The 15,117-nt window shown below is 38.9% G+C and overlaps 1 protein-coding gene across 2 annotated transcripts in view; it reads right to left on the reverse strand.

The window, feature by feature from the left end:
• Positions 1 to 14,884, reverse strand: part of AIFM1 (apoptosis inducing factor mitochondria associated 1) — a 42,194-nt gene extending 27,310 nt beyond the window's left edge. Inside the window, exons 1-2 of one of the 2 annotated variants that reach the window (XM_081278081.1) lie at positions 14,677 to 14,884; positions 3,343 to 3,473 (exon numbers count right to left, since the gene is read on the reverse strand). In XM_081278081.1, the coding sequence (XP_081134207.1) occupies positions 3,343 to 3,473; positions 14,677 to 14,782 (237 nt within the window). In that variant the 5' untranslated portion in view covers positions 14,783 to 14,884. Of the gene's footprint in view, positions 1 to 3,342; positions 3,474 to 4,863; positions 5,007 to 14,676 lie in introns of both variants that reach the window. The other variant, XM_081278080.1, reaches the window with a different exon arrangement.
• Positions 14,885 to 15,117: the final 233 nt, after the last annotated feature.

Below are 15,117 nucleotides of genomic sequence, written 5' to 3' on the forward strand. Positions count from 1 at the left end.
TTCAATTTACCACTAAATTCATCAAATAAGTGAACTGAATTCAATTAACATTAATTTCACGAAGGAAGAGTTTTTTTTTTTTTAAATCTTGGCATCAGGTTACTATGTATATACAAGTCCAGTATTTATCCATATTTAATTTTTTTTTCTATTTAGGAAAGAGGCTTTTGGGCCAGGGATGTAGTTTAGAGGTAGAACACATACTTAGTATGAACAAGCCAAGAGTTCAATTCACAGCATCAAAAAAAAAAAAAAAAGACTTTTACCAAAAGATGGTTTAATCTAGTCAACATGAATAAATGGATAAATAAACTAGGGCCATGTTCATATTGGGAACGACAGCAGAAAATGGCCTAAGCCTGGCTCATACCTCCCTTCACACATGAAGGGAAGAGCAGAGCAAGAAACAGAAATTTAGTAGGGAAAGGGCAAGAATGAGGTTATATGTGCACGTATATCAGCTTTTAAGGTAAACGTATAAGAATATAAATAAGCTTACAGGCATACCAAATAAAAATTTACCTTTCCCCCAAGGGTTTCTATAGTCCCACTTTGCACAGATTTCTAATTAGTGACATAAATACATGTTGGGTTAAGAAATACTATAAATTTGTGAAAAGTATTAGTGGGGAAAACCTTTCTAAAAAGATGAATATGGTGCTGTTTGTCTTAAGCAGATTTGGAACCAAACAGGTCATTTTTTGGATGAGGCAATGTGCTCCTGTCAGTTGAATAATGGCAAAGGCCCAAATACTCAATTTCATTAAATATTCTAAATGCCATTTTGGCTATAGCTGACTGAGACTAGGGGATCTACCTGTGGTCCTAGAGAAAGTCACCAGCAAGAGGAAGAAATGCTCTCATGTGGATGCCAATCAGAAGCTCATGTTTACATCTAGGCAGCAGAAATGCTGTTCAAAACCAAAGTTTCTCAGATTGTGTGGTTGCAACCCATTAGTGGGCTGTTAAATCAGTCTATAGGTTACCACCAGCCAGCATTAGGGAAAACATCAGAGCATATCACATCTAGTAAAAGTATCATTGCTCGAAACTTTCAGTTTTATGTATTTGTAGCTATATAGGTTGAGCTGTAAGACAAAAATGCATTTTTTACTGTGGAACATGGTGAAAGTTTTTAAAAAGCTCCCTTCTGTATGTGTGTGTGTGGGTAAAGTGGAAAGATAGTAAAGAGCTTTTGATAAAGGAATTGCTAAAGTAGTGATTATATTCAAATTAGGAACATTTCCTCAAATGAGAAAAAACAGTTATGAAGGAATAGTTAAGTACTGGAAGTTTGTGTCCTCTCCCCAATTCACACTCTGAAGTGCTAACCTCCAATGTGACAGTATGTAGACATGGGGCTTTTGGGAAATGATGGAGGTTAAATGAAGCCATAAGAGTGGGCCCTAATCCTTTAGGGCTGGTGCCTTTATAAGAAGAGAAGAGCCCTGCATAAGCCTCTGATCTTAGTGACTAGTGAGGCTGACGGAGGAGGATTGCCAAGTTCAAGGCCAGCCCCAGGAAATCAGCAAGACCCTGCCTCAAAATAAAAAGAGCTGGGGATGTAGCTCAGTTAGAGTGCCCCTGGATTCAATCCTAGTATGGTGTGTGGGGGGGATGGGGGAGAGAACACAGACACAACAAAACTACCTAACTTGCTTTCCACCATGTAAGGACACAGCAAAAAGGTGGCTGTCTGCAATCCATGGAGAGAGCCCTTACCAGAAACTGAACCCTGACTGACCAGGATCTTGCACTTTCCAGTCTTCAGAACTATGAGAAAATAAACTTCTGTTGTTTAAGCCATGCAGTCTGTGGTGTTTTGTTATGGTAGTCTGAGAATCTAATACAAACACTAAACAACTTACAGCCACATCTCACCAAATCCAGGCTCTAATTTTAAGTTAACATTTCTCTTGAGACTAATAACAATTTCAGAGAAGAAAATCCAAGTCACCTCACATCAAGGTTTCAACACATTTAAAAGCTAAAATGCTGGGGCTGGGGTTGTGGCTCAGTGGCAGAGCACTTGTCTCGTACATGTGAGGCACTGGGTTCGATCCTCAGCACCACATAAAAATAAATTAACAAAATGAAGATTTTTTTAAAAAAAGCTAAAATACCAATTACTCAGGAAGCTGAAGCAGGAGAATCACAAGTTTGAGGCCAGCCTCAGCAACTGGTGAGACCCTGTCTCAAAATAAAATAAAAAGAGCTGGAGGTATAGCACCCCTGGGTTAAATCCCCAGTATTGGATTAAAAAAAAATTAAACAACAGTGTACAAAGTAGTTTGATAACAGCTGTAGGTAGACAAGAGCTTATCATTTAACCTGGATCTACTATAATATCATAGTTTTATTACCACCAGTGTTGGATAAACAGAGGGAGATGAGGCATTTAACTGAATGGCTTGAGAGGAACTCATGTTTCTTTGCTATTTCTAAGACAGGAAAAAGCAACAGTGATGACCCTGTCTCATGGCTTGACAGCAAGAAAATTTGCATGGTCAACTCTGTGGAGGCATCCAACTCTGGTAAGGCAACAAACCAAAAGTTTAATGGGTTTAAATTATTATAAACACACACATCTGTTGCAAACACTTCAAATCTATTTTTGAATGAATGGGGTTGAACCAATGGGAAAAGCTGAGAGAGACGTGAAATGGAAAAGTAAAGGCTCAGACAGAGGGTAGTATCTGAATGATGAACAAGAGGCATTTAGGAAAGCAGTCTACATGAATATGTTAGCGTGTATCACTTTAGCCACTAGTTTGACCAAATTAGAGATTACAAAAGGGACACTGCCAAATGCATTTACTTGGAAGTAGAAGCTGTGGATGGGTGGGGAGAATACTGCAATTTCTTTGGCTTTTTGGCCCTCCTCAGAAGCATTCAATAAAATGCCTTTTCAGTCAAGTTGATCATTTTCCACAAACCACAAAAATTACATTTTACCTAAAATAATCCAAAAAGGATGGTTCTCAAGTTAACTTTATTTGCTTATTAACATTTACTCTTCATGACTCTTGTTACACATGCAGCACTAAAGCACAATATAATTTAGTGATAAAAATAGGTATGAAATTGGAAAAAGTTTCAAACAAAGTGTTGATGATGAGGATTTGGCTTTAAATTGATGGTTTTAGATCTATATAGGAGGACTTCAACAGTTTAAAAAATGTAATTTGAAGACTCTCTAGTGACTGACAATGTCCCTTTAATAAATGCCTAGAGAAAGCACATGCTGTGAATATTTTACTATAGTCTAATGAATCAAGTTTTCATTAGTGCCATGGTCTCACCCACCATACCCCCAAATATATTTTAGTGTAAGCATCTTACATAATAAACTCCTGCCCCAGTGACTGTTGCTCCTACAATTAAGAAGTATACTAGGCTGCTGCCATCTTTCCCAGAAGCACCTGCAGACGCTAGTGATCTAGAAGGGGATCCTAGGTGATGACACTGCACAACTGTAGGTAAAGATAAGGCCAGGAAAGAAACAAAAGGAAATAGAAAAGGCACTAAGTATTAATGAAGAAATATTCAGTACAAAGGCAGGGAAGCATTTTTTGATTATTCTGTGCTAAAAAGGAAAAAATTTAAAAATGCTGTACCAGGATTGGAGGAGAATATTATCTTTCATCAAAACATTATATCAGACAGATCTCACCTATTTCTTACTGATTTGACTCACAACTGGCAGGGCTGGCTACTCTTCTTGTGCATTTGGGAGTCAGGTCAGATAGGAGGACAAACGCAACTTCAAATAATTTTCATGTCCCCTTCCTTTTTTATTTTGGTGCCCGGGATTGAACCCAGAGGTGCTTTACCACTGAGTCACATCCTCAGTCCCTCTCCTTTTTATTTTTGAGACAGGGCCTTACTAAGTTGCTGAGGCTGGCCTTGAACTTGTGATCCTCCCGCTTCAGCCTTCCAAGTTGCTGAGATTGTGCCACTGTACCCAGCTGTCCCTTTTTTTAAAATTAGTGACCAAGGAACAAAGATAAGTTTGCTATCTTGCCAATGAGAAAGAACTAATATGGCAATGGTTTCCAACCATTCACTCATAGTAAAACAAACAGCTCTCTTCAATCAAGTGTGTTAGTGGGTGATACCTGAATTGGTTCACTCAACCTTACAGGATCCAACTTTAGACTGATCTGCTTAGTCACAGTAAACCCTGCCAAGTTTAAAAAAAAAAAAACACCCACAGAATAATTCCTTTGTGACCCACTAAGCTGATTAGAGTTCATTTAAGGAGATATAATTGTGCTAATACTACATAGCAATTAAACACCATATTTCTCATCTCACACAAACTCCGCTCTAAAATTGAAGATACTAGGCCTGCTTCTAAAATTTAGTCTTTGGGGAAGATTCAGGGATAGTTTTCTTTTTAGTAATGCATATTTTTGATTGAAGGCTGTTGCTGTTTTTTTTTTAAAGTGTCAATCGCAAAGTGAGGAAAAATAAAATATTTGATAAATGGATCAAAATCATATATTGTGCTAAGGAGCTGCAATGAATTTTTGCTTTATTCATAGGTTAGTATGTTATATCCAAGAGAACAGGTACAATTTTCAGGTTAGTCAAACCTAAGAAAACAGTGGCTTTCAAATAAAGAGTAAAAAGACAAGTGAAAAGAATGAAGATCATCAATCAACATGAAATAAAATTTCAGTCATTTCCACATTGGCTCAATAGGATATTAGACAGTAGGCACTTTAAAGAAGGCTTTTTGAAAAATTTTCCAAAAGGAGAAAGGAGAATTAGTTGCAAAAGTTTTAAAGCAGAGTAGTACTGAATCTATAAATGGGAGCTGTTTGGCAGCTTTTCTACACAAGCTGCTTTTCTACTTACATATGCACCAGCTCCTATTGTTGATAAGCCCACAATAAGGACTAACACAGAATTATCGATTTTGCCCCCTGATGCACCAGAGCTAGCCATTTGTCTTGTCATCTGGAGTTCTAGTGGAACATGCCATCGCTGGATCAAGTTGCCTAAAGGAACACAATTTATTAAGAAACACATACACACACACAAAAATAAAACAGTTAATACATGTTTATGATTTGATTAAATGTCAATGCATTGTAGATGTAAAGACTTACTACACATTGCACTGCATGGTGTTTAATGTTCAATGACAAAAAAAAACCAATTAAAAATGTACACATAAGTACTACAGATATCTGAAATGTACATTCTTAAGTTGTTGAAGTTTTTAAAATACCATTATTTATTTATTTTTATGTGGTAGTGAGGATCGAACTGAGTGCCTCATATGTGCTAGGCAAGCGCTCTACCACTGAGCCACAACTCCAGCCCTCAAGTTGTTGGAGTTTTTGAGAGACAATTTAATGCTGCCCAATGAGGAAATTGATAGCTTCCAGAAAAGTTCATTAAAAACATATAAGCAGTTCATCAAATACTTCTCCCTTTACATATTCACCATAAATGAAGAAAACACACAGAGATGACTGATTGGGTAGATATACTCATCTCTTGGTATCTATAGGAGAAGAGGATTGGTTCCAGGACCCCTGGAAGATACAAAAATCTGTGGATGCTCAAGTCCCTTATATAGAATGATATGGTGTTTGCATATAACCTATATACATCCCCTTTTATACTTTAAATCATCTCCAGATTACTAATAAAACTTAATGTAAATAGTTGTTATAATTTAAAATGTCCACCAATGATCTGGCTCCTGCTCCTCCAAAATAATACAAGGTTATTCTGATGTAGTACATAGAGCTATGTAATGATCTGATGATCATCATAACACTCACACATGGAAATGTAAGACTTTCATAGATTTCTTTTTTTTTTTTTGAGAGAGGGGGGGGGGAGAATTTTAGTATTTATTTTTTAGTTTTCGGCGGACACAACATCTTTGGTTGTATGTGGTGCTGAGGATCCAACCCGGGCCGCACGCATGCCAGGCGAGCGTGCTACCGCTTGAGCCACATCTCCAGCCCCATAGATTTCTTTCTCCAGGGGGATGCTGACATTTTCAGATGAAGGAAGGTCTCAGTACCTTCTTTGTTTGTGCCATCCCTCATGGCTGCTGACTATTGACCTAGAGCAGCATTTTTTTTTTCTGTAAGGACCAAATAGTAAATGTTTTCAGCTTTGTGGGCTGTTTCGTCTCTGCTATAACTATTTAATTTTGCTGATGATGCATAAAAGCAGCCATGAACAACACATAAAAGAATGGCATGACTGTATTCCAATAAAATTTTATTTATGAACATTAAAAGTTGAATTTTACATAATTTTATGTGCCACAAAATAGTATTTCATATTTTTTGGTCATTTTAAAAATGTTAAAACCATTTTTAGCTTGTGAGGCATACAAAAAGCAGGAGGCCATAGACCAAGTTTGGCCTATAATTGTAGTTTGCAAACTTTAATCTAGAATAATGCTTCTCAAACTTCAAAGTGTGTTAGAATCCCCTAGAAGGTTTGTTAAAAAGTAGTTGGAGCCGGGTGCAGTGGCACACACCTGTAATTCCAGTGGCTTGGGAGGAGGCCGAGACAGAAGGATCGTGAGTTCAAATCTAGCCTCAGCAACTTAGTAAAGCACTAAGCAACTCAGGGCTGGGGTTGTGGCTCACTGGTCAAGTGCCCCTGTGTTCAATTCCTGGTATCTCCCCCCAACTCCCGCCAAAAATAGTAGCTGGTCAGGCACTACTCCCAGTATTTCTAATTCTAGGTGTGGGATGGGCCTAAAGAATTTGCATTTCTAAGGCTGGAAATGGAGAATATTATGCTAAGTGAAATAAGCCAGTCCCAAAAAACCAAAGGCAGAAATGTTCTCTGATATGTACATGCTAATCCATAATAAAGGAGGGTAGGGAGGGGAAGTATAGAAGTTCAGTGGAGTAGACAAAGGGGAATGAAGGGAAGGGATGGGGAGGGGGCTAGGAAAGACAGTGGAATGTATTGGATATAACTTTCCTATGTTCATATATGAATAATGGACCAGTGTAACTCCACATCATGTACGGCCAAAAGAATGGGGAGTTATACTCCACGTATGTATGATATGTCAAAATATACTCTACTGTCATGTATAACTAAAAAGAAATAAAAAAAAGAAAGGCAAACAAATTTTATTTAGAATTCTAGGACAAAGAATTTATGTTTAACTGCATGCATAATTTGGGAATAACAGAAGAGTACACCCTAAAAATAAAGGAATTTGCCTTCTTACAAATTCCTAGATGAATATATCTGATGACCCTGGGTGGGTGACACCACGGCTTGAAACTACTAGAAGCTGGTGGATACACTCCAGTCCTGACTAGGTTCTTTAATTCTGACCCCGGCACCTCTCTTCCTCCTTCTCTTTCCCCATCCCTCTATGATATTTCTGCCATTTACTTATATTTTTTAAAATTAATTTCTTGTGGATATACACAATGTAGAGTCACTGTGGTGTATCCATATATGAACACAGGAGAATTATGTCAGTTTTATTCCACTGTCTTTCTTTTTCCTATTCCCTATCCTTTTCCTTCATTCCCCTTTGTCTACTTCACTAAACTTGTATTTCTCCCTGCTTATGCTTATTGTGGGTTAGCTTCCACATATCAGAGAAAACATTCATAAAGACAAACAGAATGGGCCCTGGTAGTGGCATTTCACCTGTACTTGCAGAGATTAAAAATAAGGTGTTTTCCCCCCAGCGGCTCAGGAGGCTGAGACAGGAGGATCACGAGTTCAAAGCCAGCCTCAGCAATGGCTAGGTGCTAAGCAATTCAGTGAGATCCTGTCTCTAAATAAAATACAAAATAGGGCTGGGGCTGGGGCTGGGGCTCAGTGGTTCAGTTGAGTGCCCCTGAGTTCAATCCCCAGTTTTTCTTCTTCTTCATCACCATCATCATCATCATCATAATGCACTTTCCCTCTTGGTTTCACAGTGCCAGGATGGGGGGGGGGTGTAAAAACCAGTCCAATACAGATTTGCAGTCTCTCATCTAAAATACTTGGGCAGTCAAAATTGGTCTTAAGTATATAACGCACTTATCACGTAGTGACACCTGGCACAGTAAGAGGCAGCTAACTAGAGTCAAGCACATTAATATTTCTATGACCAACTACACTACATGGGGATTTAAAAAATTATAAGTAGGGCTGGAGACATAGCTCAATTGGTAAAGTGCTTGCCTCATATGCACAAGGCCTTGGGTTCAATCCCCAGCAACACACACACACACACACACACACACACACACACACACACACACACAATTATAGTAGCCTCTCTCCAATTCAGGTCAAGTTTTATACTGACCTGCAAATGAGTTACAAAACCCCGACAGTTCTATTGGTATTTCTGAATTACAGATAGAGACACTGGATCTACACTCTTAGAAAAGGAAATGTATTTTTCTTTACTCTTCTTATTTCTTACCTGCTTTAGAAACTTTCATCACAACATGAAATAAATGGTTAATATTTGGAAATAACAATAAATCATGAAAATAAAAATGTGAAAGGGGGAGAAGCTTATCTTTTTTTTTTTAAAGAGAGAGCGAAAGAGATAGAGAGAATTTTTTTTTTATATTTTATTTTTTAGTTATCGGCGGACACAACATCTTTGTATGTGGTGCTGAGGATCGAACCCAGGCCGCACACATGCCAGGCGAGCGCGCTACTGCTTGAGCCACATCCCCAGCCCCGAGAAGCTTATCTTAATCTGGGCAAGTTTTTGATTTTCAGATGTCCATAAAAATGATAAAGATTTAGAAGTAGAAATGAATAACTGGGTAGAAAATGAAACTGGCAAGAAAAAGTTTCATGTGATTAAGCTTGGTTCCCATCTTTAGCCCAGAACATAAATGTTCTTTTAAAAAATTCTGTTTATCCTTCTAGAAGATACTAAATACAAATACTATAACAACTTGAATGTAACACTGCTGTGTTTATTCTGTTTTTTTTTTTTTTTTTGCTTGCTTTTCATGGACTGATAAAACAAAGCATAAATTGAGGAAAGTTCCAGTTTTGCTTCAATCTACTCTGAAAAGAAGATATGTAAAAGTAAATTGACTTTGGGACCAGGTTTATGGCTCAGTGGTAGAGTGCTTGTCTAGCATGTGTGAGGTACTGGGTTCGATCCCTGGCAAATTATGTCTATCTACAACTAAAAAAATATTTTAAAAAAAGTAAATTGGGGCTGAGGATGTGGCTCAAGAGGTAGCGCACTCGCCTGGCATGCATGCAGCCCGGGTTCGATCCTCAGCACCACATACAAACAAAGATGTTGTGTCCGCCGATAACTAAAAAAATAAATATTAAAATTCTCTCTCTCTCTCTCTCTCTCTCTCTCTCTCAAAAAAGTAAATTGGCTTTAAAAAAGCTAACATTTAAGCTACTTCTTGAAAAGAAATATAATACACTACTATCATTAAAAGAACTTTTTACATAACTACAAATTACTTTAATTTTGTAAAAGGTACCAAGGTAAGTATTATATGGATGTTTATATTCTTCTCTGATTTTCTTTTACCCATGAAAGTACTGCTATACCACTCTCCCCAGAGTTTCAAAACTTTAGAAAAATTTCCATCATGACTGAAAGATGCTTTTTCACTTATCTTACCAAAGTGGGAAAAGTGGAGTTACTTCTTGACTTCTCATTATTGCACTAGTTTGCTTGTTTGGAATTTTCTGCAGTCAAGCTAGGTGTGGTTACATAAACCTGTAATCCCAGTGACTATAGCCCCCAGGCTGAGGCAGGTGGCAATTTAGTAAGACCTCCAGCAACTTAATGAGACCCTGTCTCAAAATAAAAAATAAAAGGACTGGGAATGTAGCTCAGTGGTAAAGCATCCCTGGGAACAATCCCCAGTATCAAAAAGAGAAAATGAAGAAGAAAAACTGCAGTTAGACTGCACATATACAGGTTGAGCTTTCTTCTGCACACTTAGTGTTTGATTTCCAATAAGCCAATTTGTTCTGTGTAACAGTGCATGATACATAGCATGTGTTTCCTCAATGTTTGTTGAATGAATAAATGAAGGAAGGAGATAGAAATTGATGTTGACTTAACATTTAAAAATTATTTGCAATGTTCTTTTAACCAGATCCCATTTACTTTCATGTTGTTTAATAAATTAGCAAAAATTTAAAAAAAAATTAAACACCACAGATTAGCATCAGAACAGTACCTAAACCAGCAAACTCATTTCTGTAGGTTTCATAATCCATTTTTCCATACTCCCTGAAGGCCTGTTCCAGAAACATATCTACACACTGAGGCACCTAGGAATCCCAAATGGTTAAGAGGTCTATATATGCTCTTGAGACCTGATTCCTGAGTGTCAAACTGATTTTTCTAACATGAATAAAACAGAGGGCAGGACAAGCCTACAGAGAGAGCCTATTTATTTATTTATTTGTTGGTACCATGGATAGACCCCAGGGGTGCTTTACCAATGAGCCAAATCCCCAGCACTTTTTGAGACAGGGTCTCGCTAAACTGCTTAGGGCCCTTCTAAATTGCTGAGAGTGGCCTCAAACTTGAGTATGACAACTATTTGTTTATTGATCCTTTTTTTTTTGGTACAGGAATTAAACTTACACTGAGCTACATCCCCAGCCCTTTTCATTTTTTTGAGACATGATCTTGCTAAGTTGCTAAGGTTGGCCTTGAACTTGTACTTCTACTGCCTCAGACTCCCAAGTTACTATGATTATGGGATGAGGCACGTGACTATCAGCCTTTTAAAGTATCGACTTTGCTAGAATTTCAGAAAAATCAGAGTGGTAATAACTATAGTATAGTATGAACCACTCTGATGAAAGGCACAAAAGGAAAAATTATTTCAATGACAAAGAAAGACATTTAACTCTATTCTGCAAAGTCTTCCACAGAACTAGCATTTAGCTATGGAGAATTTACCCTGTGCCAGAGACTGTATAAGACACCGAGGGCACAAGAATAGATAGGACATAATCCTCTTCAGGTAGTGTTTATTTTTTTTTTTAAAAGAGAGGGTGAGAGAGGGGGGAGAGAGAGAGAGAGAGAGAGAATTTTTTTAATATTTATTTTTTAGTTCTCGGCGGACACAACATCTTTGTTGGTATGTGGTGCTGAGGATCGAACCCGGGCGCACGCATGCCAGGCGAGCGCGCTACCGCTTGAGCCACATCCCCAGCCCCAGGTAGTGTTTAGTTTAGGAGGAAAAATGACTCTGAATCTGAGAAAATGAGCTTGACACAAATCATCAGAGTTGCTCAGTTTGGTTTTATAAACCTTGGGGCGGTGGAGTAGAATGGAAAGAGTCACTGCTCATGCAAAACAGTACTCCCCAAACTTTTCTGATCATATGAACTATATCTAGGACTCTATCCTGGAGATATCCATTCATTCTCATTCCCAGGAGTCTCTCCTGGAGTAGGTTTGGGTTCTGTCCTCCAATCAATTCATATGACCCAGAAACTTTTGGAAACATGATCTAGAAGAATGTTAAGACATGCAGCTACTCCCTTAAAAAGTTACAAACATTTTAGAAAATCTAACTTATTAACTGGTTATAGAAAAAGCTTACTTGCAAAAGATTTTCTTCTGAAAAGTCCTGTCTAAGCAAAAAAGAGTGAAGGAAGACTCATCTCCTAGGCTTTAAAAAGTATCATTTGGCAATGTCCATAATGCTAAGATCCTAGCCCACAAAGAATTCAAGTTTCCTCTTTAAAGAGGTGAGAAGGATTCCAAATAGAGAAAAATATTAAACATTTGAACTTAGGGTCAGGGAGTCGGTGAGCAGTTTGATCACATGGGCAGCACAATGTTTGGTTATCAGATAAAATGTTACAGAAAAGAAAAAAATATCTGTTATCTAACCCATCTGCTTCTCAGGGCTGAATGCAGACATAGACTTGTGACTATTAATTACCTTTAATCATTTCTGGAAGGAGGCAGCACATCCAAAAAATAGCACACAGTAGCTTACTACTGTTCGTTTATTCATTCATTCATTCATTTATTTATTTTTGGTACCAGGGATTGAACTCAGGGGCACTCGACCAATGAGCCACTACCGCAGTCCTATTTTTATATTTTATTTAGAGACAAGGTCTCACTGAGTTGCTTAGCGCCAGGGATTGAACTCAGGGGCACTCGACCAATGAGCCACTACCGCAGTACTATTTTTATATTTTATTTAGAGACAAGGTCTCACTGAGTTGCTTAGCGCCTCACCATTGCTGAGGCTGGCTATGAACTCACAATCCTCCTGCCTCAGCCTCCCAGACTGCTGGAGTTACAGGCATGTGCATGGCACTACTACTGTGGTTTTAAGGTGAAAGGCAATGGATATGGAGATGAACCCGGCAATGGTATATGTAGATGAGATAGTTTCAAGGCAGGCTTAAAGTTTGCTGACACAAGAAACATAGAATCAAAAAGAAAAAGAAGAAAATTTGCTAACAACCTGGCAAAGAACTAGGTGAGGGGCAGAGAAGAGGGGAAAGTGGTGTATAAACCTTGCCTACCTCTGAAAAACATATAGCAAATGCTACTATGTGAAAAAGAAATCAGATTAAAAGCAGTTGGTAATCAAGCCACAAAACAGACTTAATTCCTAAAATGAGAATATCATAATTTCTTTTTGAAATTGTAACCTTAGCCCCATCCATTTTTTAAAGGCAAGTTATATCATGCTCTGGTGCATGGCCAAAGGACAAAGAATAAGTATGTACAATTAGATAGATGAATATGTCAGGAACTCAGAATTTTCCTACAGTAGACTGCCTTCAAATGAAGCCATGAAATGGAAAAAAACATTTGAGTCTATATTTATCAGCAGTTCTAAATATTGTCAACCCCTTAAAATATCTTTAATAAAACAATTGAACTTTGCAAATGCAAATCCTTCTGGTTAGACTTCAGAATGCTGGTAAAGGCTGAGATTCTTTTGTTTGTGTGTGTGTCATGCTGGGAATTGAACCTAGGTCTTTCATCATGAAAATGCTCTACAACTGGGCTATTACCTCAGCCCCTTTAATTTTATTTATTTATTTATTTTTGTGGCAAGTTTCCCTAAATTGTTCAGGCTGGCCTCAAACTTGTGATTTTCTTACCCCGGGCTTCCCAGGGATTGGGATTACAGGCATGCCCCAATATGCATGGCTAAAGCTGTGAGTTTTAGCAAAATAAATTCACATTAGAAAGGCCAAATAAATTCACACTGGAAAGGCTAGTGTTGATGAAAATCTTTACCTTATCTTTACCTTTCTGTGTGAAATTTACATAGAATACCAACGTTCTGATGCACACAACCCCTGCAAAAGACACCCATGGTCAGAGCATTAGTTTAAAAGGAAGGCAGGTTCCAAAAGCAATATGCCCTGGGACATAATGCCCGATACACCTATCAGGAAATGTCTGACTCCCAGTAACTGGAAAAACCATTCAAATGCAGATTTGTAAAGACTTTAAAAATCTGAGGGAAATAGCTTCCATGTTTTAAATTTTAAATCATCCAGAAGGGGCCTGGGGATATAGCTCAATGGTAGAAGCCTTATAGCATGTGCAATGCCCAGCACCACCACCAAAAAAAAAAAAAAAAAAAAAAAAAATCAACCAAAAGGTGTTTCCACAATATAAAAGCCTCCATGATAAATTCTGATTTTGTCAATGCAAATGCCCTGGGATTATCATTCAAATATTATTGATTAAAAATGCACCTTATTATCTCCATGAGATTGTATAAGCAGACAGATGTAAACCATGCTCTGGTAAATTAATGGATATTGGAATCACAATGGACTAATTAATGCGAAAGGAACCAAATTCATTCTTAACTTTTTGTAACCTCAGAAAGGGAAGAAGAGTAGGACTGTAGAGGATTAGGGGCCTAGAGACTGGCAAATTATCCTTAGCTCTACCTATTAATTATGTGACCTTGGGCAAGTAATTTCACCTCTGTGCCTCAATTTATTATCCATAAAATGAGTAGGTTGAATGTTACCACAAAAAAAAAAAAAAAAAACAAAAACCTTCCAGCTCTAAAAGTTTGATGATCCAACTTCATGGAGGACAAACACAATGTGTTCTGCAAACTCTCTTTGAAGCATTAATGACCACCAAGAATTACACTGACCAGGCATCTCAAATTAATTTTGAGCCAATTCTCTTGGTGTCTGGTGCACAACAGATTGACATCTTGCATTAGACCGTTTCTGTTTCACAGGGCATTCAAATCTATAGATCTCATCTGGGTTGGAAGGTAGAGCAGGTATTAACCCCATTTACAGAAAACTTGTGCATATGACTTTAATGTCCTGCTGAAAGTCTCACCATTAGTAAATGACACAGTATACTTGACCTCATTGCTTTAAAAAGGCGAGGAGAGGGTGGCAGGAAGGCAGCGGTGGACAACGAGATGCCCAGTTTTTCGGTAATCCCTAAACAGCAAACCCTCCCCAGAAAAGGCCTCAAGCCAACTACTGGGGTTCAAATCTCTTGAAGGTCAGGTCGGCAAGGCTATGCTCCTTGCAAACTCAGGGTTTGTATCCCTCGAATTCGGAGTCCATGCGAGAGTGAGTGTAAGATTTTCGAGGGGTGGGGGAACATTGTGAGGAATGGGTAGCCAAGCCTATGACACCCAGGCCCTTGGACGTCGAGGTGGGGTTTGCCCGGGATGGGTCAGTCACCTGGGAGCCGGTTCCTCTGTCTGGGGCTTCGGACGCACACTGTCCGCACCAAGGGCACCAATTTCTGCTTGAAAGCACCCGCCGCAAGGCCTCCACACCGGAACATTTCGGCAACCGCTACTCCAGACCTCCTCCTTCCTTTTCCTCTCACTCACCGACCAACGGGTCAAACACCACGGGCCCGAGCCCCCTCCCCCCTCCTCTCACACGCACACTACGCAGGCTCCTCCCCACAGATACCAGTGGACATTGGACAGTGAAGCCCGCCTGCCGGAGCCAGGAACTGGGAACTGCGACCAGAGGCCTACTGCGCAGGCGCAGCACTCACCGTCGCAGTGCGATTGGTCCGCAAGGTAATAGGATTTGCGCATGTGTTTATGTGCTCGTAAGCTTTGCAAAGACCCGGGTTCTAGCTCGGCTTAGCAAGTTTCTTCGAGTTGG

Source organism: Spermophilus citellus, assembly GCF_964194105.1.
Source record: "Spermophilus citellus genome assembly, chromosome: X".
Lineage (NCBI taxonomy): Eukaryota > Metazoa > Chordata > Mammalia > Rodentia > Sciuridae > Spermophilus > Spermophilus citellus.